The sequence below is a fragment of the Malus domestica genome, chromosome 16 (genome assembly GCF_042453785.1).
Source record: "Malus domestica chromosome 16, GDT2T_hap1".
In the NCBI taxonomy this organism is placed as follows: Eukaryota; Viridiplantae; Streptophyta; class Magnoliopsida; order Rosales; family Rosaceae; genus Malus; species Malus domestica.
In genome coordinates this window covers 14,136,772-14,162,606 of record NC_091676.1, presented here as the reverse complement: position 1 = coordinate 14,162,606, position 25,835 = coordinate 14,136,772, and the positions used below count along the sequence as shown (strand labels likewise).

At 36.5% G+C, this 25,835-nt stretch overlaps 1 protein-coding gene across 2 annotated transcripts; it reads right to left on the bottom strand.

Annotated features, from left to right (window-relative positions):
* Window positions 1–704: 704 nt before the first annotated feature.
* On the bottom strand, window positions 705–8,410 carry LOC103410950 (nucleoside hydrolase 3-like). 2 transcript variants are annotated; one of them, XM_070815519.1, is made up of 12 exons: window positions 8,074–8,410; window positions 7,023–7,202; window positions 6,798–6,908; window positions 4,638–4,970; window positions 4,110–4,286; window positions 3,722–4,009; window positions 3,006–3,128; window positions 2,718–2,915; window positions 2,165–2,418; window positions 1,745–1,949; window positions 1,363–1,668; window positions 705–1,137 (listed from the first exon to the last, which is right to left on the bottom strand). In XM_070815519.1, exons 1-12 carry the CDS (start codon window positions 8,278–8,280, stop codon window positions 832–834), a joined length of 2,688 nt encoding a protein of 895 aa, XP_070671620.1. In that variant the 5' UTR covers window positions 8,281–8,410; the 3' UTR covers window positions 705–831. The 2 variants fall into 2 exon arrangements, with proteins under 2 accessions (XP_070671620.1, XP_028951624.2); XM_029095791.2 differs by lacking the exons at window positions 7,023–7,202; window positions 8,074–8,410 and having other exon boundaries at window positions 4,638–4,900; window positions 6,798–6,911.
* Between the last annotated feature and the right edge of the window lie 17,425 nt (window positions 8,411–25,835).

The window sequence follows — 25,835 nt, the reverse complement described above, 5'->3', positions numbered from 1 at the left end:
GATGCCAGCAGAGATTAACAAATGACTCATGAAGTCTTGTTTAATAAATCCGTATTATAAAATAGATGTGAAAGATTTGATTCTTTGAAGCTAATTGTCAATCTTGATCTGCTTTGCTGGCCATTTGTTTGCTGCTCAAACGTGCATTTCTCGTCAAATTCTTTCTTTAAGGAAAGGAGAATCAATGAGAAGGGTCAATGATCACCGCAACTGGACAATAACATTTTGTTCCTTTTAACAATATTATCTTTGTTTGTTTTTTGATTCAAATAGAAAACGGAAAATATTCGATATTAAAGGTTTTTTGTTATGCATTATAACTTACTTGAAACGGGGTTATACTGCTTCACCTTCTTTCTCACACCTTGGTATACACCCTTTTTTTCATTTTCACACATCGCATGATGTGTGAGAAAGGAAGAAAAGCGATATACCCTGTTGCAGAGAGTTGTCACTCCCTGCAATAGGTGGTTAAATCGAACAATGGTGCAACAAGGGATAAAGCATGGAAAGTTGGCAGGCTTGGGGTGGTGAGATTATAATAATGATTAGTGATAATGACATGGTTATGATCATGTTCCTGAAAGCTTAATCTGTTGAGATGAGATCAATTATTGTTATAATTACTTTTATTAGTGACAACCTGTGCATTATAAAAATATGATGTAGCAGGTTCGCCTCTGTGCAAGTATGAACAATTTACCTTGTTAAACAAATGAGCCAATGAACAATTCCAAAGGCATTTTCCGTTTCGTATTCCTTTCTTTGTTTTTGCCATTTGTGCTACATTTGAAGCAGAATCTCTACTTTGTTCATACAAATTTCTACGTCTTACGGAGCAGTGCCGGACTGATTCGGAGGCTTCCGCCAGAAGTTTACTTGCTCTTCGAAACTAGCTAATACAGCAGACTGGTTTGAATCGCTAAGCCGGTCTGCAAAAAGATCGTAATAAGCCTCAGGATCTACACTGTCCAATAGTCTGACCAGTTTCTGTTGATTTTCATCGATCATAAGCTGTCCATCACTGGATTCAAAACCTTCAGCATAAACTTTGATGGGCTGCACTTGGAAGGTTTCATTCAGATGGGAATCACCAGCTATGAGGACTGCTCCAAGAATTTCCCCCAAAAAAGTTTGCTGCAGCATAATATAACATATGAGAAGCGAGAACCTAAGATGTCAGACTGTCTGGCAACATAAGAAGTTAGACCGTAAATCTAGACCATTAATCAGGTGGATGGTTGCCCGATTGTGTGAGTCTGACAATAAACCGGTTGATATGTGAAGTAGTGTTGGAGAAGACACCCTACCATAGATTAAGAGTGTTTCATGCATATATTCTTAGATAAGAAGCTAATTTACCATGTGATGATATCTGTGGTGCAATTGCTGCAAACGGTAGAGCCTTGACAGCAAACGCCGGGCAAAATTGGCCTCAGGTGTCTTCTTCTTCCAGCGCATCCTTTCTAAGATTTTCGAGAATGAACTAACTTTGCGCTGGATGCCGAGGGGAATGAGTGTGATGTTAAGTGAGGACTCAAAGACTGTTTTTGCAGCCAAAGGGTCAAGAAATATATTGAACTCTGCATATTCATTGGAAGGAATTGTAAACACATTTCCTTTGTCCCGGTCATTGCTGCTGAGATGCCCTCCAACAATATATACATCCTGCAATGAGCAACATTGGCATCATTGCTGCAAATACTTGATGTGAGAATATACGAATTAAAATCAATGAACTCACCTGCATTAGAGAGGTGGTATTCTTTTCCGATGAAATGATCTTTGCTAAATTAGTCAAGGGTCCATTGGTCAGTACGGTAATCTTGGATCCTGGATCCAGTGTTTTCACCACAGCCTTCCAAACCTCCAATGCCAGTGGTTGCCTGAGTTCAGGTTGATCTGTATCCCGAGGGGCTCCAAATTCTAAAGAATTTTCTGCTGTATACCTGGTAAAAAGGACTTAAGAATTCACTCTCGGTCCATCTAAAGGAACATACGATTTTGCATAGAGTATCGCTAAGCTCACCAAATTTGTTTACTAAGTTAAGTTCACTAAATAATATGGTAGTGTTTCGTTTATTCAAATCTGGTTTGCTGTTAAACTCATTAGATACTGACATGTATCTGACACATCATTTGGTGAGTGACGGAAAAGTAATACCTTCGTGGGCTTCGTGGCAAATCGCGAGCAAGGCCGTAGAGAGTGTCTGAGTCCAGCAATCCACCATTGCCATGAGGGATGGCCTGCAGGTATTTGCAGTCTCCAACAGCAGAGAAGATTGAATCAGACTGGTTTGTAGCAAAGACATCTCCAAGACCTACTGGGATGTCATCACGGCCCATCATATGCAGCAAGTCATAAATCACATCTATTGTTGCAGCATTTGCCCATCCTGTTGGGCTTACTATTATTGCCTGAAACCAACACAAACAGATTTTTCTCATATATGGAAATCAATGACAAATTAAGCTACTCTCTTAAGTTTTTTCGCCAATCAATTTTCTCAAAAAAATAGGGGTTCTTCGCAAATAAGCATCTTCAGGGTTTAAAGCTCCATTTCGAAGAAAAGAACCTGAACCCAACTGTTATTGTGCTATTGGTGAGTGGTTTTCTATACATATAATTTGATTTTTTAAGAGTTTCTCGCTAACAATATCAGTTTTCGGGGGACTAACCTATTTAAGTTAGAAAAAAGAAGCAACAAAAATTCTACCTTGAGATTAATCACTTCAATAGGTACTTTGAGGAGGTAGAAGAGAGCTGCAAAGTCTCCAGCACTCATATCCATGTCAAAGACAACAGGTTTTCCAAGTTTTCTGTTTCCAAATTCTGGTTTGTATGTAACTTCCTTGTAAAATGGAAATTGGGTTGTTAAATTGAATCTCCCTTCTTGTTGAGGGTTGTTCAGAACCTGCAAGAAAAAAAAATTGCAAAAGAGTAAAAAAAATTATACAAACCTGCAAAAATTAAATGGAAAAAAGATTTAAGTGAGCTTAATTACATCCAAGAAACTTATGAAGAATTCTCTGTCAAGTGGGCTTTGAGGGTCCTGATTTGGTTTGGCTTTTGTAGCAACAAGCACAGACACTGCCTCTGATCCTGTTACTTCTTCTGTATAACCATCCTGTATCAAAATAGGAAATTCATCAACATTTGAAGATCATGTTTAAACATTAGCATTCTTGTTCATTAAATCAAGCTTACCCTTATTTTAAGCACTTTTAAGATTTTAAAACAAAATCAAGTTTACAAAGAATATAACATAAGCAAGCAAAGTTTTGTGTAGTGTAGTTATCCTAACTTTTTCAGAATGTGCATATGTTATCGATAAACTTGATTGCACTTTGCCTTAAATGAGAATTCGTGTAAGTTAAGCTTACAACCACTAAATCCTCTTTTGGTTTCTATAATTGGGATTGAATGAAGAAACCAATACCAAATTTCGAATCTTGTCCACGTCGAAAGTAGAAGATGGATAAGTCATAAAGAAAACAAATTTCTTCCAATCCCCACAAAATGATAGGACTCGGAAGGATAAGTCTCCTTCATGGCTAATCCATCTTCTACCTTGGATGAAAATTTAGAATTTGACATCCATTTCTTCTTTTAACAAACATTAAATCTAGTGAGTTATCCCTTCCAATTCAATACCAGACTCCAAACGAGGCTCACGAGATTATATTTTGGAAGTTGTAAACTAGAAAGCAAGTTAGTTACCTTGCATTTCCCTTTGCCATTCTCCCCAATGCAAAATGGATCTCTTAGTCCCTTTTGAACATGACCACTATGCACACCATTTTTGTCTAAGTTGAACTTTGGAACTTTGAGGCCATCAAAGAAAGGATTAGAGCCATCAGTTACCCCATAAGGTTCATTTGAAGTAATCACAGTTATATTCATATACTCCATTTCCGCAAACTCATTTTCTCCATTAGGATTATTCGAGTTGTTTCGCATGATTGATACCGCCACACCAGCTGTGAATGAATCCCACATGAAATAGCTCTGAAAATAGTCACATTGTATCATATCAGATTATTTGATTCCTTAAGAAAGGTATGCAAAGTTTAATAAACACAGAAAAATCGAATAATCGTGGATGTACCGTGTAGAATTGATCATCAAACCAAGTATCACGAGCCATTTTCAAGGACTGGAAGATATATTGTGCCTCATATGTGTTCTGGCTCTTCTCAAAGGCATCAAAGAAGTTTTGACTAATGGGAATGGTGTTTGTTGCATCCAGAGGAACAAGGGTGACTGGAATCCCAGAGTGTATAACCTGAAATATATCAATGTCATTGTCACCAACGCGACCATTTATAAAACCAGAAAATTTTCTCTTCTCAAACTATTGGACGACGTATGTAGTAGACTAGACCTACTGTGAATATGAACCATTAACCAAGTTGATTCTCGCCCGAATGTGTGAATTTGATAACATAATAATTCGTTTTCCATAAAACTATATAATGTTCTCTTGTCACTGCTTGGCAACATAAGATGTTTTTGTTGTCAAACTGTAAATTTGAACCATTGATTCAGTTGACGGCTGTTGTCAAAATGTGAGGTCAAAATTCACTGTCTAGCAATGATTCACGGCCGAAAAATATATATTGAACTGTAGTACTACCTGGTACGCAGCAAAGGGATCACCAAGGAAATTGAACTCTGCATAAGGATTACTAGTGTAGTCTGTGAAGACATTGCCAGGATCACCACACTGCCGAGGAACACATGACGTGGTATTTTCCGGGCAACAACCAGTAGGGTTTTTCGATCTCACACCACCACCCATGACATAAATGTGCTCAACATTCTTCTTTAGGTGTGGATTGCTCATAAGGAAAAGGGCAAAGTTTGTGTGTGCTCCTATCAGAAATACAGTAATGGGACCTGCAGATATTTTGTCAATCATCACTTGCTGAGCAGTAGGTTGTCGAAAGGGAGTATATCTCCTGCTGCCCTAATTTCATTTACAGAAAAGAAAAGAAAAAAAAAAAATTCCTGAGCAAGTTATAGAATTAATGTAACACCAAAAAATGAATAAAGAAAACAGTTCTTCACTAGTTCATGTATGAATTTATCAGACAATCTATCATAATGATATAACATTATCACTATAGCAGTGTTCTTCCATAACACTATAATTGTTATCAAATAGTCGTATTATATCGATATCATCTTAATATGTTGTCGATATTGTCTTATTATATCGATATCGTTTTTATATGTTGTCGATATATATTGGTGTGGTAATAACTTAATAGCTTTAAAGAGTAGTTATATAACATAAATTAAGTATTAGTATGGGTCAATAACAGTATTCTAAAAATCAATCTAGGTAGCTAGACGGTGGAGGACTGATGCGATTTAGGTCGAAACGTGGAAAAAAAATCGGGTAGGGGCGAGGCAGGCTAGGCAATGGCTAGGCCGGTTAGGCGGCTAAGAGGCTAGGTGAGTTAGGCGGGCTAGGCGAGTTAGGCTGGTTAGGCCATCTCCAACCGAAGGGTCCAGAGGGCTGAAAATAGTCCGAAAACCGTCTCCAACCGAGGGCTAGGCCAGAGGGCTGTGGAATCTGAGAGGGCCCTATAGAATCGGAGAGGGCTGGAGGGCTGGCTGCAAGCAGCCAGCCAGCCAACCTGAGGTTGGCCAGAAAACCGCTTAATCCTGTCGGTTAAAGAATTTTGAATCCAACAGCTAGCTAGCGCTAGTTATCGTTGGATTCAAATTTTTTATTTTAGGTTTTTTGGTCTTTTTTTTTAATTCTCAAAAATTCTATTTTTTTTCCTATCAATACCTAAACCATTCATTCACCATTCCTCACAAAATTTTTAAATTTAAGTTAATGTTGTTTTCAAATTTAATTTGTAGTTTTTAAATTTAATTTGTCATTTTTTAATTTTAGTTGTAGTTTTTAAATATAAGTTGTAGTTTTTAAATTTAAGTTGTTGTTTTTAAATTTAAGTGGTTGTAGTTTTTTAATTTAAATAATAAATTATGTTTGGCCCTATGACCCTTGGTTGGAGACGGAGGCAAATATAGTCATGTACTGTTCATTAAAATATTAATATCTTTGAGGGCCAGAGGGCTAAAACGAGCCATCTGGCCAGCCATCAGTTGGAGATGACCTTAGGCGCATTCGATGCACTAGGCGGGGTCTAGGAGGTTCCATTGTTTTTAATTTTTTTAATTAAGTTAAAGGTTTTTCTAAATAACCTACTTAATTAGTGAATTTTCAATTTTGGTTTTTGGTTTTTCTTTTTCTTTTTTTGCTGCATTTGTCAGTTATGGTGACAATATGGCTAAGTTTTAAGTTTTAACTTTTCTTAATTCTCAATACAAGTATATTATTATTTTTTAGAGTGTAAGTAAGCACTTATTTATATGTTATAAAATAAATTTAATTAATTCCGCCTAATCTGTCTAGGCTCCCGCCTAGTTGCCTAGGCATTAGGTTACTGCTAGCGCTTAACGTTTTTTAGAACTTTAGTTGATGATGTCGATTTACTACAGTAATAGTGCTAATTATAATTTCTCCCTATCAGCTTTCAACGTAGAGCCATTTGAGTCACTATATTTCAAGTCAAAGAATTAATTTTGAAAAATGATTTCTACACGTCCTTATTCTTCTCATTCACATCGTTCTTTAATAAGGTACATTTTTAAATAGTTATATGCAGAAGGAGAAAAAAGGTATGCGAAACTTTGGCAGACTCAAAGTGAAGACAAAAATAACCAGAGAATATATCACAAATACAGCTTAAAATTACTGTGTGTACATTATTTTTACCTGGGGGAGAAATGATTTTCTGAGGCCAAAATTAGAATCAATATCCAATCGACCTCCAGCACCTACAGGAATGGCTTGTCTATATCTGCATCCTCCTGCTGTTGTAGTCCTCTGAAGTTAATTGTTTTTTAAAGTAATATAAATTAGTGTCCGTAAATATGAATTTAACATGATTAATTAAGCATAATTATGATTCATGAGTTGAGATATATAATCCGTTCATGCCTGTTCAATAATTGGAAGATATCCACCAACATTTGGCAAAATTGTACCATCTTCTTTGATCCCACCTTCACCACCCACTCCAACTCTCACGTCATCACGTCCCATCATGTACAACGTGTCATAGATTTGATGCACAGCATGCCCAGGATTGGTCCAAGCATTTGCATTTACAGTCACTGCCTGTGGTGAAACAAATTTACAGTTCTATAATTACCAAGGTTTAAGGAAACAATAATGATTTATTTATTTTTACTTTTTAAAATAAAACGCTTTTCCAATTGTCGTAGAAGAAGGCACGAACTTGGATGCCAGAGATGAAAATTGTAGTCGAAATATATTTTTCTACTTTGCAAGAGATGAAATCTGCAGAAGGAGACAAGATTTGGGGGCAAGGGAAGAAAACTATAGTTGGAATTTATTTTTCTACTTTGCAAGAAAACATGTTTAAGGTAAAAACAATGATTCACTTTTACATAAAGGAAATAAAAGTTGTTTTACTTTTACATGTCGTTTGACCAAAAAGATTAATTTTTAATTAGTTAAAAAAGGTTTAGCTTGAGAAAATATTAAAACTCCAAGAACATTGTCTTGATTTTTTATTAAATTATACCTTTTCCCAAATATAGAATCCATTCAACTGTATGAATCATTTGACTCGGTCCTCAAGGCATTAAAAAAAAAAAAAAGAAAAAAACAAGTTCTGCACCTTCAAAGCCAAATATCAATTAAAATTTAAATCAACCAAAACTAATTCGATGAGTTTTTCTGGTTATCATCACTTGCTTAGATTCCTAACGCAAGAAATGAATATGATATATATATATATATATATGCGTGTGTGTATATATACATGCATGCATATATATATATATATGTATATATATATGCATACTTGTACAATTATTGGAAAGACGTACATCGAAGAGACATGTAAATTTTGAGAGCTTTAAGCATTTACGGATTTGGAAAGCTTAGCTTTGACAAACCCAACTTATAGCCCTTACTTTCTGGATGAACACAAACAATTGATGATGATGGATGATGAACTCACCTCCAACTCAAACTCTGATCTGTTAAGCTTCAAGAGGTACAAGAGAGCAAAGAAATCATCGGTATCGACATCTGTATCGATAAGAATCCTGTGAGGCCTTCCTTCCACAGTCTGCAAATTACTAGCTCCAATCACAACTAGTACTAATCCCACAGCAACTAGCATCTGCACTACCCAATTAAAACGCTGCTTCTTCTGCCACAACATTTCTATTTCTTAATTTCAACCAAAACCCAGATATCTTTTCCCTCCAAACTACAAAGATATGATGCTTTAATACTGGTTGGAGCTAAGCCCGCAACTTAGCCATGGGAAGAGATTTATAGAATTAGAGAGAAATTGGTCTAGAGAGTTTTAGAAATATTTATGATGAAAGTATGTACACGTCATTCACGCCGGAGGCACGTGATGAACGAGAAGGCGCATGAATCGCACCAATCGAATTTTATTACATAAGTTTTAAGTTCCTTTTTCAAAGGCACCCCCAACCACTATAGTCCTACTTCACATTTCTACCCTTTCAAATTCAACATGGGTTTGGGTTCATTTTCTCCTCTCCATGATTTTTAGTTGAGAGAATTTTTAAGGACATATGTAATTGTCTGATTGGACTATATGGAAACCACAGTTTTAGATTGGTGAGAAGGCTATAACTTCATCAACAAGGCTAAAACTGTCAAATTTGTTAACCAAATAATGTGTTAGTACGTGCATTTAGTAAATAACAAAAATATGTGCACATAAGATAATTTTATTGGACTATATATGAAGAACAATTTTATTTCATCAACATTATTCGTCCCAAATTTGCTTACTCAATGTGTTTCCCACTTTTTTGCCGAGTTGGAGCGAGAGAACGATTTTGCCGCTCAAATACAGTGACATGTTAATTTCTTATTCAGTTATGTTAAAATAAAGGGGCGTTTTGATATAAGTGCCTGAGTTTTCAACTTTATAGACTAAACATTTGTTGGTTTTAGAGATTTAATTAAACATTTTTCCTACAAATTTGGAGTCTCATCTATCATAAATATCCTTTATTTGTACCAAAATTACAGATCTTACCACTGCCTAAATTCTTCACGTTAGGAAAAAAATGCAGAGATATTGAATTTGAAACAAATTCCTACAATCTAGGTCGTTTGATTCCCTCTAAAGATAATTATACAAAAAGAAAATTATTATATACAATTTATTAAGGAATAAAATACCCTGCCGTTTGATTTTTTTTTTCCTTTCAATGAAGAAATAAAATACCATTTAAGATATTTGTAGGAATCCATATATAAATTTTTGTAGTAATTCATATAAGAAAATAACATCGAGAATGATACAAATGTACCAATAAAAAAATATATGTATGAAAACAAACCTACTAAAATCGGAAATAAACGTACTAGTAAACAACGTTGAAGAACAAAAGTAAATGTACCAATCAACGATATGTATAATATTAATCGTACCCATATGATACTAAATGGTACAATCCATAATGTATACAAAAACAATCGTAACAAAATCGTGAAAAAAAAATCTATCAATCAACGAGAACAAAACTAAACGTACCGGAAGCTAAAACTAAACGTACTGAAAGTTAAAATAAAATGTACCAAAAGCTAAAACTAAACGTACCAATCAATGATATGTACACTCAAAAATTAAAAATAAACGTACCAATCAATACAAAACGAATATATGATAACCAACAATAAACGTACCATTATCACTAATCAACAATATGTACAAATTCAAATGTATACAAAATAATTATCTAACAAAAAGTATACTAAATAATAAACAAACAAAAAAATCTAAGTGTCCATCATTTCAATTATTTTTTTCAATTTTAGGATAAAAAAATGTTTTGAACAAAAACAAAAATTAAAAGAGATAATTGGATAAATATGTTGAGCGAAAAAACCAAAATTATCTCCTAAAAAAGAGTCCACAACTCCTAAAATACATGAATAAAAAAATGGCCGGATGAAAAAAAAAAATTCTCTCAACTAATTAAAAGGACAAATTTAGAAATCAATATGTAAAATTTTAACTTAAAAATTTTAAAAATAAGAAATACTGATGTGGCCTAATATAATATACCAAAGCGTCTTGATCAAAATTTTAAAAGGCATGGATGTTTAATAAAAGAAATTCAAAATTTGAGCGTTTAAATCTAATTAACTCTAAAATAAATAAAATTGAAGCTGTAAACATAACTCATACGAGTGTAACCAAGTCAATTAAAACGAATATACTCCCCCTTTATACACTCTATAATTTTGCATTCATTTTTGTTTTTCTTGGTCAATTAATTATAGAGAGACATAAAGAGTGTTGACAATGGATGTCCAATCGATGAGTTTGAAATTCGAGTTGCCAACAAATCTCTCCTCCAGTTTTTTTTTTTTTTTTTTAACATTTCACTTTACTCTTTTACAAGAGACCCTTGACATTGATAAGTCACCTCTCTTTATAAACTATATAATTCTTTCTTTCTTTTTCAAGGAAATAGAAATTCATTAAATGGGAAAAGACCCAATACAAGTTACATCAAACAATACAATGCAAATTGAGGATAGCCAAAAAGTCCATTCAACAAGAACAAAAATTGAACAGAAAAACCATAACCCAAATCCTTATCTAGCAAAATGCCACCATTGCAGCAACGACTTTGCCGACAGTCACAAGAGCAGCCGTCCTAAGAAAACCAACACCACGTTGAATTCGACGAAGGTAGCACTGCATAAAACTTTTCAACCCTCAACAAGTAAAAAAACCCCAACCTAATTTCGGCACCAAAACCGCCACAATGGTGGAGATCCTAGATATGAACCACCATTACATGACTTTGCAAGAAGAACCAAAAAACCAAATCAAAAGGGAACGGGATCGGGCTATGGGGCATCTCAAACACCATAGCTTTGGGCAAAACCGCCACACACTTGGCCCCGATTTTCTAGCATGTTGGTTGATTGGGTGCGGAGCGGGAAGAGAGGGTTATCTGACGACCAAAACAAGTGTGCTACTCTTGGCTCTAAGCAAAGATAAGGAAGGGATGAAATGGGAGGAGAAACAAATGAACAAGATATAAGAGAATGGGTGTTGGGGGTTAAAGGAGGGTGGTTGTAGGATGGGGATTAGGGTCAATGGAAAGATACGATGAAAAACACCGGAAAATTGTGGAGGAGTTGTGACCTCACAATTCGACAACCATAGGCAGCGGAAGGGAAGGACACATACATAAATACTAAGAAAGAGAAGAAACGGAGGAAAAGCAATAAAAAAGGAGTTGTTGCCGACCTCAATCAAGGGAAGGAGTCGGCAACGAAGAACAGGGGTTTTGGTTTAGTTTTTGTGTGGGAGAGAAAAGGGGAAGCAACTAGAATTTGCTACTAATCTATATAATTTCTTTTAAATTGAGTTACTACTTATATTGTCAATTGATTTTATAGTGACACATCGACTTCCTTCATGATATAGAGCATGTTTGCCTATTTGTGAAGCACAACCTCTACACATACTTCACGTCACATGATTTCTATTGTCTCACGTGTTAAACTTGAAAATTCATCACACATAAAAGTGTGTGTTGAGACTATAAATCTCATGTCCCCAAAAAAGGAGATCTTATATGTGTTTATAAAGAATAAAACTACTTCCATGTCAATTGCATATGTGTAAAAAGAAATATCACAATAGAAAGGTCCATCAATCATCATAACATAACTCAGAGATCTTTTCTTTGAAATAAGTAAACTTTTTACTTGACAATCCATGACATTGTATAGGACTATACTTCTTTTTGTAAGATTGCATTACACATGTTTGGTACTGTGTGTGTGTGTGTATAGGTAAATGCAAGAAAAATACTCCAGAAACACTAAGAAGTGTGGCTAATGTAGACGAGGAAATTTTCTTTATGTCTGAAACACGGATTGTGTACCACATATTATTAGATAAGTGGTAGAAAGTTTTATTTTTTAAGTAATTAATTTTTTAACACAAATATCTCATTATTTGTGTACCACACTATGTTCCAAACACACTGAAAACCCTGTGTAAACTCTATCTCATTTAATCAATTGTATGTCAGTTTGTGTTAAAATTGAAACAATATCCCCAGCTGAAGGTTTTTTTGTTCTTTTAATTTTAAATAAATAATATATTAACCAAAGAGGAGGACAAGCCTAAGAACAAGGAACACATGTTAATTATTAAGAGACCATAACAAACAAAGGGAAGGGAAATAATGGGACCTATAGAGATATCAGTGATCCAAAAATAGCACACAAATAATTTTCACTTTTGAAATATTGTTATAGAATTAGTGGATGAATAATGAATGCCCACTCAAAGTTGTAAAGACTTAGTAATAGTGAGTAATAGTGTTTGATACTTTCAAAAGTATCATTATTATATTTTGATGGTTAAGTATCATTATTATATTTTGATGGTTATAGTTACGGGAGTCGCTCTATAAATAGAGCACTTCGTCTGTTATCAAATACACTATGAAAGAAAGCAAGAGAAATAATATCAGTATCCCTCCCTCTCTTTATCTGCCATATTTTTGTGTTATAGCTACTAAAGTTATAGTGTAATGTTTTGCACCTGCTTCGCTCCTGTTCTTAAAAAGGTTAGCTCTCTAACTTTTGCTTATTTATAACACGTTATTAGCACGACTCTCTAACCTTAAATAGTTTTCATCTACCTTCACCGAAAGAAAGAGAAAAAAAATGTTTTCTCTAAGGATTTTACTGTTCATCTTTTTCCTCTGCCTCAACTGCTGGACATACCTTCGCGAAGAACTGTTTGCACCATGCCTGCTTTTAGTTCTCAACCTAACAGTTACATATATCTTTGATTTCTTGTTTGGTGTAGCTATTGATTATTAACCCAGTGTTTATTTATATTTTATTGCAATCCAAGATGGTGCGGTACAATCGCCCATCTTGAACTGAAAATTTAATCTTACTGCAATCCAAGATGGTGTGGTATCATCACCTATCTTGGACTGCAGATCTAATTTTACTGCAAATTTTAGGTGGAGTGGTATAATCACCCACCCTACCCTGCATATTTAAATTTGCCTACTGTTTAATTTCAGTGCAATTTTAGGTGGTGCGGGTGGTGCAGTATAATCGCCCACCCTGCTCTGCGTATTTAAATTTTCCTGCTATTTAAGTGGTGCGGAATAATCGCCCATCTTATGATTGTTTCGTTGAGAATGGTGCAGTACAGTCGCCCTTCTCATTAATCATGAAAATCTCGAGCGTGAAGTTTCGAGTGCTTATCATTTTTTGCCCCAAAATCAAAATGAAAAATTTGTAAGAACCAGAAGTTCTAACACTATATTCCTGCTGGAATACATATTATTGCAAGTTCTTACACATCTCATTTTTCTCTCAGAAAAGAAAATGGCAAACTTGGCAAAGCTTGATTTTGCTGCCCTGAACATTACTGAGAAGAATTACCTTACCTAGGTATACCAAAATCCATCTAGAAGCAGGGAATCTTGGAGATACCATTAGGGAAGAGTTGCTCATCCTCTCAAGATCGGGCAAAGGTCATGCATGATCTTTATTCGTCGTCATCTTGATGAGGGACTAAAAAACGAGTACTTAACGGTTGAAGATCCGTTAGCTCTCTGGAAGGCCTTGAGAAACAGATACAATCACCAGACAATGGTGATTTTTCTAAGAGCTTGCTATGAGTGGACTCACCTAAGGATCCAAGATTTCAAGTCAATGGCTGAGTACAATTCTGCGTTGTTCAGAATTACCTCTCAGATGAAGCTCTGTAGGGATACTATTACTGAGGAAGATATGCTGGAAAAGACTTTCAGCACATTTCATGCCTCTAACATGCTTTTGCAGCAGCAGTATAGAGCGCAAGGCTTCACTGAATACAACCAATTGATATTTGCGCTCTTGGTAGTTGAACAAAACAATGAGCTACTGATGAAAAATCATCAGTCCCGACCTACTGGATCTGCACCATTCCCAAAAGTGAATGTTGCTTCCCTCGAAATGAACACCACATCCTCTGGTGGCGATAATCATAAACAAAGACGTGGCCACAAGCGAGGTCGGTGGAATAGGAAAGGCAAGAACCATAGTGAGAGCTTTAAAAATTCAGGCTTGTATGAACAATATTCCTAGAAACTCTGATGAAGCCTACCATAGATGTGATGGCAATGGGCACTGGGTGCGTACCTGTCGTACCCCAAAACATCTTGTGGATCTATATCAAGCCTCCCTCAATGAGAAGGGTGTCGAGACTAATTTTCTCGACCAAGCTAGACCAATGGATATACTTGATCCAGTGTGCGACTTATTAGGACAATTGAGCATAACACACCTAGATGTCTTGGATTTCATTGTGGAATGGGGAATGAAGTGTATCGGTCTGACTGAATCATTTATGTTTGATGTACTTTTATTATTCTGAACTTGTAGTTTAAAACTAGCATTTCAATTCAATAAAAGTGGCATTTAAATTTCCTGTTATAAGTTGTTTTTAACCATGATCCCTTTTACTCAGAAAGCATGGATAAAAACTATGGTTATTCTCTGAACATGAGAAATGTCGGAGATATTTATCTTGCAGACAGCACAATCACACATACAATACTTTGTGATCAAAAGTATTTCTTAAGCTTGATGCTTACAAGAGTAAAGGTAACAACAATATTAGGCCAATCAGATGTAATTGAAGGCTCAGGGAAAACCCAGATTATGTTACCAAATGGAACAATATTGTCCATACAGAATGTGTTGTATGCTACTAGAACTACTTAAACTTTGTTGAGTTTCAAAGACATACGTTTAAATGGATACCACATTGAAACGAAAAGTGCAGAAAAATATGGAGTATCTATGCATTACCTCCAATGATACCCAGAAGCGTATATTGGAGAAGTTGCGTGGATTGTATTATACATACATAAGGACAATTGAATCACATACTGTCATGAACCAGAAGTTCATTGATTCAAAAGTTTACATGTTTTGGCATGACCGTCTGGGTCATCCAGGATCCACCATGATGCGTAGGATCATTACCAACTCTAATGGACATCCATTATTGAGCAGAGACATTGCTATCTCAAATGATAACCCTTGCAAGGCTTGTTCTTAAGGGAAGTTGGTAATCAGACCATCACAACTAAAGGTTGATGCTGAATCTCCATTATCTTTGCAAAGAATTCAAGGGGATATTTGTGGACCTATTCAACCATCTTGTGGACCATTTTGATATTTTATGGTTTTGGTTACTGGATCTACCAGATGGTCACATGTTTATCTTTTGTCTACTCGAAATGCAGTTTTTGCGAGACTTCTTGCTCAAATAATTAAGTTACGAGCACAGTTCCCAGATTACCCCTTTAAGTCAATCCGACTGGATAACGCTGGTGAATTTACGTCTCAAACCTTTGATGATTACTGCATGACATTGGGCATTAATGTTGAACACCATGTTCCTTATGTCCATACTCAAAATGGTTTAGCAGAAGCATTGATTAAGCGGCTTCAGTTAATAGCTCGCAATCTGCTTATGAAAACGAAATTGCCAATTTCTGCATGAGGACATGCCATTTTACATGCTACATCATTGGTTCGATTGAGACCTATAGCCAACCACCAATACTCCTCAGTACAACTCGTGTTTGGGCATCAGCCAAACATTTCACATTTACGAGTTTTTGGTTGTGTTGTTTATGTGCTTATTGCACCGCCACAACGCACTAAAATAGGATTTCAACGTAGACTGTGAATTTATGTCGGTTTTGATACACCATCTATCATTAGATATTTGGAACCCCTGACATGTGATATGTTTACAGCTCATTTTGTTAATTGTCACTTTGATGAGACAGTCTTCCTGTCATTAGGGGAGAAAAGACTGTTCCAGAAGAACGACAAGAGTTGACATGGGTTATACCCACCTTGTCTCATTTTGATCCACATAGCACTCAATGTGAAAATGAAGTGAAAATGATTGTTCATCTTCAAAGTATTTCCAATCAAATGCCAGATGCATTTAATGATGCTATAAAAGTGACAAAATCACATATACCAACTGCAAGAATTGATGTCCCTATTGGACAAAATAAAGTGGCAATGAATGATTCATCTGGTGCACACCTAAAGCGTGGTAAACCCCTAAGTTCAAAAGATTCAACCCCTCGAAAGAGAAAGACAAAGGCACAGCTGAATCCAAATGAAATCATTTAGGAAGAGAGAATGAATGACAAATCCATAATTCATGATTCTAGACTTCTAGAAAAAGAAAATGTCCTTGATGAGACACATGTCCCTGAAGAAACAGCAGTACATGAGAGCAAAGAAATCTCCATAAATTATGCATGTACTAATGAATTGTGGGATCAGAATGAAATAATCATCGATGATATGTTCGCATTTGTAGTAGCCACTAAAATCATATTAAGTGATGATATTGGGCCCCGTTCTGTTGATGAATGTAAACAGAGACAAGATTGGCCTAAGTGGAAAGATGCAATCCAGGCAGAATTAAATTCCTTAGAAAGGCGAAGTGTTTTTGGACTAGTAGTTCAAACTCCGCCTGATGTAAATTTCATGGGTTACAAATGAGTATTCACAAGAAAACGCAATGAGAAAAACGAGATTGCAAGATACAAAGCACAACTCGTTGCACAAGGCTTTTCACAAAGTCCTGGAATTGATTATGAGGAGACATATTCTCCTGTAATGGACACAATTAAATTCCGTTACTTAATAAGTTTAGTGGTTTTAGAAAAGCTTGACATGCGACTTATGGATGTCATCACTGCGTATCTATATAGAGAATTAGATACTGACATATATATGAAGGTCCTAGAAGGACTTAAGTTGCTTGAAACAACTAACAAACCACAAGGTATGCTCTCGATCAAAATAAGGCGATCATTGGGGCTGAAACAATCTGGACAAATGTGGTATAATTGTCTCATTGAATATTTGATCAAAGAAGGATATATCAACAATGTCATTTGCCCTTGTGTGTTCATTAAGAAATTCAATTCTGGATTTGCTATAGTGGCAATATATGTTGATGATATGAACCTAGTTGGACCTCCTGAAGAGTTCAATAAAACTGCTGAATATCTGAAAAGCGAATTTGAAATGAAAGACCTTGGGAAAACAAAATATTGTCTCAGCCTGCAGATCAAGCATTGTGCTAATGGAATTTTGGTCCACCAATCAACTTCCATTAAAAAAATCCTAAAGCGATTTGGCATGGACAAGGCTTATCCACACAGCACGCCAATGGTCGTTCGTTCTTTGGACATTAAGAAATATCCATTCCGTCCAAAAGAAGATGATGAAATGGTCATTGGTCCAAAAGTACCATATCTTAGTGCAATAGGTGTTTTATTGTATTTAGCACAATGTACTAGACCAGATATAACTTTTTCAATTAACTTGTTAGCAAGATATATCTCTGCTCTAACAATTCGTCATTGGAAATGAGTCAAAGATGTTTTGCGATACCTTCATGGGACAACATATGTGGGTCTCTTCTACTAAGAGAAATCCACAAATGACCAGATCCTTGCTAGATATGCAGATGCTGGTTTCCTCTCTGATTAGCATAAAGCCCGCTCACAAACTAGATATGTGTTCAAGAATGGAGATACAACAATCTCATGGTGCTCAACAAAGCAAACACTAGTTGGTACATCTTCAAATCATTCAGAAATACTTGCTTTACGTGAAGCAAATCGTGAATGTTCTTGGTTAAGATCAATGATCCATCATATCTGAAATTCATGTGGTCTACCTTTGAAGACAGACAATCCAACTGTTATCCATGAAGATAATGCAGCATGTGTTGCCCAAATGAAGGAAGGATTCATTAAGGGCGATAAGACTAAATACATATCTCCAAAGTTTTTCAATGCACATGAGCTTCAGAAGGCTAAAGTTATTGAAGTCAGACAAATCAGTTCCAATGAAAATCTAGCAGACTTGTTCACCAAGTCTTTACCAAAGTGCACGTTTTAGAAGTTAGTGCAGAGTATCAGATTACGTCAACTTACCAATCAGCTAAATTTGAAGAATGTGGAATCAGGGGGAGATAAATATCAAGGGGAGCATTCATGATATATGTTTGTTGTACTCTTTTTCCTTCAACTAGGATTTTTCCCACTGGGTTTTTCCTATCCAGGTTTTAATGAGGCAACATAAGCATACTTAACACTATATCAACTATCCAGGTAAAGTTGTACTCTTTTTCCTTCGCTTTGGTTTTTTCCCACTAGGTTTTTCCGAGCAAGGTTTTAACGAGTCAATTGATGTTGATATGTGGGCATCCAAAGGGGAGTGTTATAGAATTAGTGGATGAATAATGAATGCCCACTCAAAGTTGTAAAGACTTTGTAATAATGAGTAATAGTGTTTGATACTTTCAAAAGTATCATTATTATATTTCGATGGTTGTAGTTACGGGAGTCACTCTATAAATAGAGCACTTCGTCTGTAATCAAATACACTGCAAAAGAAAGCAAGAGAAATAATATCAGTATCATTCCCTCTCTTTATCTGCCCTTTTTTTGTGTTATAGCTACTAAAGTTATAGTGTGATATTTTGCACCTGCTTCGCTCCTGTTCTTAAAAGGGTTATCTCTCTAACTTTTACCTATTTATAACAAATATGAGTTTCTTAAGATATATTATCTGTTTTCACTTTTGTTTTGTCGAACAGAATTTTGTTACCAAGTAAAGCCGATAGTATAAGTTTGGGGATATTTATTTATTTATTTTTCATAATATTCAGTGGCAGGATTGTGTGGAGTCATATTTCTCACAATTGTGAAAGAAAAACGGATAATTATTTATAATTATTTTTTATTTTTAAAAAGGGACAAATGGTGGTAAGCCACGGTTTTTCACCCCTTTCAAGGGTCGTGAAGACTCACAAAAGCATTTCAGCCTCCTCCTAACCACAAGTTTGACTTCCACACCAACAATTTATAAAATTATTAGCCAAAATATGATAATATATCTATCCACATTAATCAAAAATCCAAAATAACATATGTATTGATATTTTTATATGTTCACCTTATTCATAATTATATTGCATGATAACCTTGTTATCTACACTAGCTGAAAGAATTATTAAACTCAATATGAAGAACCAATCAAGAGTTTACAAATTCTAAATGTTCAAGTATCAGATAAAATAGAGTTGAAATAAAATTAATAGAGAATAATATAATTTTTTTTACAAGAAACGATGGTTGATATTTCATTGATCAATCGAAACAAATACACTTTTCCCAATTAAGTACATAGCTCCAGTGACCAAGAAAATGATTTAGAGTGAATTTTCTCAAACAGACAATTGTAATAAACTTCTAAACAACTACCACATGTACGAAAACTACAAACGCCACCCATACTAATCTGTCACAAAAAAAATTGTTGCAACAAACATGTATTGGCGACTACATGTTGGGATGATGGTGGCTATTTCTGGAATCCAATGCATGCGAGACGGAGAGAGATGTGAAAGAGTGTTGCGGGTGAAAAAGTAAAGAGAAATTCTGACCGCAAGATCAATTATAACGATCAGGATTTGTTGATCCCCTGAATCTGGATAAAATTAATCCGGAGAGGATCCTCTTCCATTGTTTAGAGCTTGGTAATATTTTCTGTTTTCAATGTTCAATTTCTATTTTTCTCATCATCACTACTATTCTATTAGGTCTTTTGATAAAGGTGGCTTAGTTGTTTAAATAATTTTGGGTTTCTCCTTCCACAGCAATTATTAAGTTGTTGACGGTTGATCATTGAATTATTTATCGAACATTGAATCTTGATTGATATGTGCATGTCATACAATTCAACATAATACTTCGTCCCATATCGCCTCCAAGGGAAAACTCCAACTTTCCAAGCAATTCTATTTTGATTTGAACCGATTGCTTTCACATTTGTGGGACTCTATATACACCTCACTGGTCACCATTCTAACTTTCTATTCTCGTCGTTATGGGGATTCCCAGCTTCCCACGACACATTTTTGGTTCCAAATTCTAGCATCCATTTTCAGTTCTGGCGGTTAGAATATATTTGATTCTTTCACTTTCCTTTTTATTCTATAATCCATTATTTAAACTTTCCATTAATATATAATATCACTTTTGGTCGGTCTTAAAATCTAATTAATACACGAGTATCTTAATATCCACTAATTAGGAATGTGGTAATGCTAGGGAGATTAAATTTATAAACAAAATTTTGTGAGCTAAATGACATGAAATTTGATGATTGGATTATTACTTATGCGTTGATAAACGTGCTAATTCTTATTGAGGACACATAATTTAGTTTACAAATTTAGTCTCCCTAATATTACCCTAAGAAACGAGGAAGGAATTCACCAAATGAACAATCTGAAAATGAGACCCATAAATTAATTACAATTATTGAAAATTTGACAACTAGGGTTGCAAATTAAGTAGCATCCCTATCGCTACTCAATACCGAGATCCAAATTAAGGGTCATCATCAATACAAAAGAATACTAAGATGTTTTTAATATTGATCAAGCACTTCTCCAAAATCAATAGTAATATTTATATAAGATGATACATCACTAAATGTAAGTGTTGCTGAGAGTATTTTATATTAGAGGAGTCAGAGACTATTAATATTTATAAAGTCTTGTATAAAATGCTCAAAAAGATGTTGAACTTCTCCATTCATTAACTTTTGGTTTTGGATCGAATGTTCACATTATAAGTTGAACATATATCACGTATTCATCTTCAATCATTTCTGAACTCTAAATTTTATATGATTGATTGTTCTCCAAGACAATACATAGCACTCCTATATGCTGAGGGCAGCCCCACCACGTAAAGATCCCTATTTTGCAGCCATTGAATGAGCATGAACTTTATGGTTGAAGGATATATAATATATATTATATTTCCTGCACGCATTGCCATTATTTATTGATTTTTTTGACAATGGTGGCAATCCAGTGAAAGAAATTTCAACTTATTATATATTGGATTAGTTGCTAAACTGAATATATTGACTATTAATTAAGCATAATTAGGCGCATAGCAAAGAAGTGATTAGAAGATTTTAGAAGCAATATCTAAAAGGCTAAAGGCCTAAAAGCTATCTTGTTCTTGTGCACTCGAAGATGGAGGACTACAGTCAACAGTACTAATTAATTAGGTGTTCAATATTAATCCATACTCCAAGTCATATCAATTTCCAATAATTTATTGGTATTTCTAAGTGCTAATATGAAAGGTTAAGTTTCAACTTAACTATGATTAAGAATATTTGGGATGAAATTAAAAATACCCCATTTGGGCCAATATACATATTAGTTAATGGGCAAAAAAGTCAGGGAATGATGAGAAAAAAAAGTGTGAAAGAATAATGAGAAGGAGATGAATTTCCTAGCCAATTTTTCATTGATCAATAACAAAACATTTGTACAAGAAATTTCGTACTCTACTTAATACACAAGAAATCTAAAATTACAACGATATTTAAACGGCTTGGGGTGCAAGATAATTTTAAAAATAATATGTCAAATTCACTATCGGGGTGTAAGACGCGTTTCAACAATATGATAAATAGTACACACACAAAATAAGTTCTCTAATATATTGTAGATATCTTTGTACATGATGATTATTCATGCATACACATCTCTAAAAAAGAAGAGGAAAAAAGGTGCTTTACTTTCTACTACTAGGGCAAATATATAATTTGTTTTGGTCAAATGGATTAATCAATGTTACTTTTTCCTTGGTAATGTGGTGTTTTTTTTTTTTTTTGGCGAACTGGAATAACTAACAACCGGGCAAAGATGCCAAAGATACAAAGAAGCCTACCCCGAGGCAAAAGCAAGCAGCAACAACTAAGGAAAAGCAGTACAAAGAGGAAAAGATGACATTGCACCAAATGCTAAAAATGTCACTCCTCATACTGCCAGAAAGAAATTAATGGGGACAAGGGAGACCATCATTACACAGAACATGAACAAGGGAGGATGGGGGTCTGTTGACCCAAATATTATCACATACCTCCCTACTTTGCCGCAACGCCAGAAGATCCGCAGCCATATTGGCCGATCTTGGAACCCAAGACCAGCGGCAGTCATTAAAAGACTCCCCCATTCTTTTGCATCGCGCTAAAATTGGGAAAGCTTCCCAACTGCCCATCGTATCCAAGTCTCGAATACAGGATATGGATTCCTGAGAGTCAGATTCCACGATGACAAAATTCCATCCCATGTTTCTTCCAAACTCACACCCATGCAGCACTGCCAAAGCTTCTGCCACTGCCACAGAAGAGGCCGTGACCCTCATCCTGTTCGCTGCCACAAACCTGCCCGCATCGTCCCGAGCCACAACACCCACAAAACCCGAAGCCCCACTCCTTAACCAGCTTGCATCCACATTAATTTTGATAAAACCCACACAAGGTGGAGACCAATGGACATCAGAAGCCGATCCATTGATAGAAATTGGCAAACTAATTACCGTAGCCTGAGAAGATTCCTTGAAGGCAGCCACAGAATGGGTGATAACTGCAATGATCTGCCGAGGAAAGATAGGTTGTTGATTGAAGAGAAAGTTGCATCTTGCCTTCCATATATACCAACATGTGGTAGCAACATATGAAAGCATGTTGTTCCTCACACTTGTCTGCCCATTTACCGAACCAACAATATCACCCAACCAATTAGCCCAAGTTGTGACCGCTCCCTTCCACAAGCCTCTAGTTAACCTTCCCCCAAGCCATACCTCCTCTACCCACGAACATTGGAGAAAAAGATGTACCAATGATTCCTCATACTTATTGCAAATAGGGCAGATTGTTGAAGAAGAGGATCGACGCATAAACAAATTTACATTCGTGGCCACTGCCTCTTGTAAGGTCTTCCACATAAAGGATCTTATTTTTGGTTGAACCTCAAGCTTCCAAACACACTTCCAAACCTGCTTTGGGATGAGGGCAGATCTGTGAGGGTTTCCAATTCGTTGTTGTCGAGTCCTGGTCATAGCCCAATGGTATCCGGATTTGACAGAATAGATTCCATTCTTCACAAAAGGCCACACTAATCTGTCTTTCAATAGCGGGTCACCCGAATGTGTCTCGTAAATCGCCTTGAGCTCCTCCTCCATCAGAAAGGGTTTAAGGAAATCAATCCCCCAGCTTCCATTTTCAATGCCTAACAAAGAATTCACCCTGAGGTTTAAAGAGACAGGAACCGAACCCAAGGGAGATGGGTGTCCTGATGGGATAGATGGCAGCCATCTATCCACCCAAACCCTGACATCATTTCCATTCAGTATCTGCCAGTGAGCACCACCCCGAAGTATTTCTCTACCAACAAGGAGGCTTGACCATGCCCATGAAGCTCTTCCACCCCTCTTAGCATTGAAAAAAGAACAATTGGGGAAGTATCGGCCTTTAATGACCGATGCCCACAAAGAGTTTGGTTCCAATAACAACCTCCAACACTGTTTCGCCAAAAGAGCGTCGTTGAACTCCGTAAAGCACCTCAAGCCTAGCCCACCTTCTTCTTTCGATTTCCCCATTTGTTCCTTAGAAACCCAGTGAATCGGGTTCTCCCCTTCTTTTTGCCCCCACCAAAACTTGGATATCAAAGCATCCAGATCATTGCAAAAAATCTTAGGAAACTTGAAGAGATTCATAGGATATGCCAGAACTGCTTGTGCCACTGCCTTAATTAAAACTTCCCGCCCCGCTTGTGAGAGAGTGGAGCGTTTCCAACCTTGAATTTTTCCTAATAGCCTTCCTTTTACATACGCAAGGCCACTTCTTTTTTATCTACCCCAGATGGTCGGCACTCCCAGATAAACTCCCGGGTCCCCTACTTTCTCCATCCCAAGAATGGTAGCCAGATGGATAGATAAAGGTTCCGGCACATTTCCCCCAAAGAACACACTGGATTTGGATTTATTTACCTGTTGACCCGAGGCCAAGCAATACTCGTCAATAACCTGGACTAAATTTCTACAATTCCTCACCTCCGCCTTGAGAAAGATCAAAGTATCATCAGAAAAGAAAATGTGAGATATCATGGGACCGACACGGTCCATTTTAATCCCCTCAATCCGCCCCATATCACTCTCCCGTTGAATAAGGAGTGATAACACTTCACTGACCAACAAGAAAAAAATAAGGGGATAAAGGATCCCCCTGTCTAAGCCCCCTTGAGGGAGTGAATTTGGAACCTGGCTGTCCGTTCAGAAGAATGGAAAAATTCACTGTAGAAATGCATCCCATAATCAGACTCCTCCATCGACTATTAAAACCCATCTTCTCCATAACTGCCATTAAAAAATCCCACTCCACACGATCATACGCCTTATGCATATCCAATTTAATTCCCAGCTCAAAGTTGCATTTTGTCTTTCTATTTTTTAGAAAATGGAAAAGCTCATGCGCAATACTGACATTATCTTGAATCTGTCTTCCTTCCACAAATGCATTTTGGGTTGCGGAGATCAACACCGGCAGCAGTCTTTTTAATCGGTTGGCTAAGACCTTGGAGAGAATCTTGTAGGAGTAGTTGCAAAGACTTATGGGTCGAAATTGAGACACAGACTCCGGATTTTGAACCTTTGGAATTAAAGCCAGATGAGTAGCATTTATTCGCAAAGGCTGCAAAGACCCGTTCATCAAATCAACAATCATATTATTAACATCAAAAGCTATTATGTCCCACTATGATTGATAGAATATCCCTTGGAATCCGTCAGGACCCGGAGCTTTAAGTCCTCCCATTTTCATGGCAGCAGTTTTAATCTCCTCCACAGAGACCGTAGCCGTTAACGAAACATTCATCTCCTCCGAAACCTTCGAGGTAACGCAGTCGAGCATGTCACCCCACTCCCTGTTGCCCGAAGAAGTGAATAATTCCACAAAATGATCATCAATTAAGCGTCGGATCTGCCCTGGATTATCCACCCAGTTCCCATTCCCATTTTTAAGCGATATTACTTGATTTCGCCTTTTTCTTTGTAAGGTAGATTGATGGAAGAACTTAGTATTCGCATCTCCTTCCTTAAGCCATTGCACCCTTGATTTTTGTTGCCAAACGCTCTCCTCCTGACTCCATAAACGATCAACCTTCTTTGTAAGCTCTTCTATCTCATGGGAGTTGCATCTCCAATTTAGTTGGAGTCGTCCCAGGTGGTACATCAACTCCTGAATTTGCCACGATCTCTGTCTAAACTTATCCCTACTCCACTTGGAAAGATTAGAGCGAGCCTCATAGATTTTTAGATTCCACCTCTCCACAGAGTTACCTTCTCGGAATTTGTCCCAAGCTTTTTTCACAATTTCTTTGCAATCTGTATCCTTTGCCCAGTGAGCTTCAAAGCGGAAAATCCTCTTCCTCTTCCCAGTACGTGGTTCGCACTGAACAATAACTGGGCTGTGATCAGAGCCCATTGACGTACCATTAGTGACCCTAGAATTAGGCCAAAGAGTCTGCCAAGTTTCATTCACCAGCCCTCTATCCAACCGAGCCTCCACAAGCTGCCCATTTATTTTCCCACACCACGTGAATTTTGGGCCGTTAAAACCCAAGTCAAACACCTCCAGCTTGCTCATGAACTCCTCCAAGTATCTAGTCCAGTTATATCTTACCTCTGCTTCGCCCGACTTCTCGTGGTCCCACAAGAATTCGTTGAAATCTCCCCCGCAGATCCACGGGATATTGTCAGG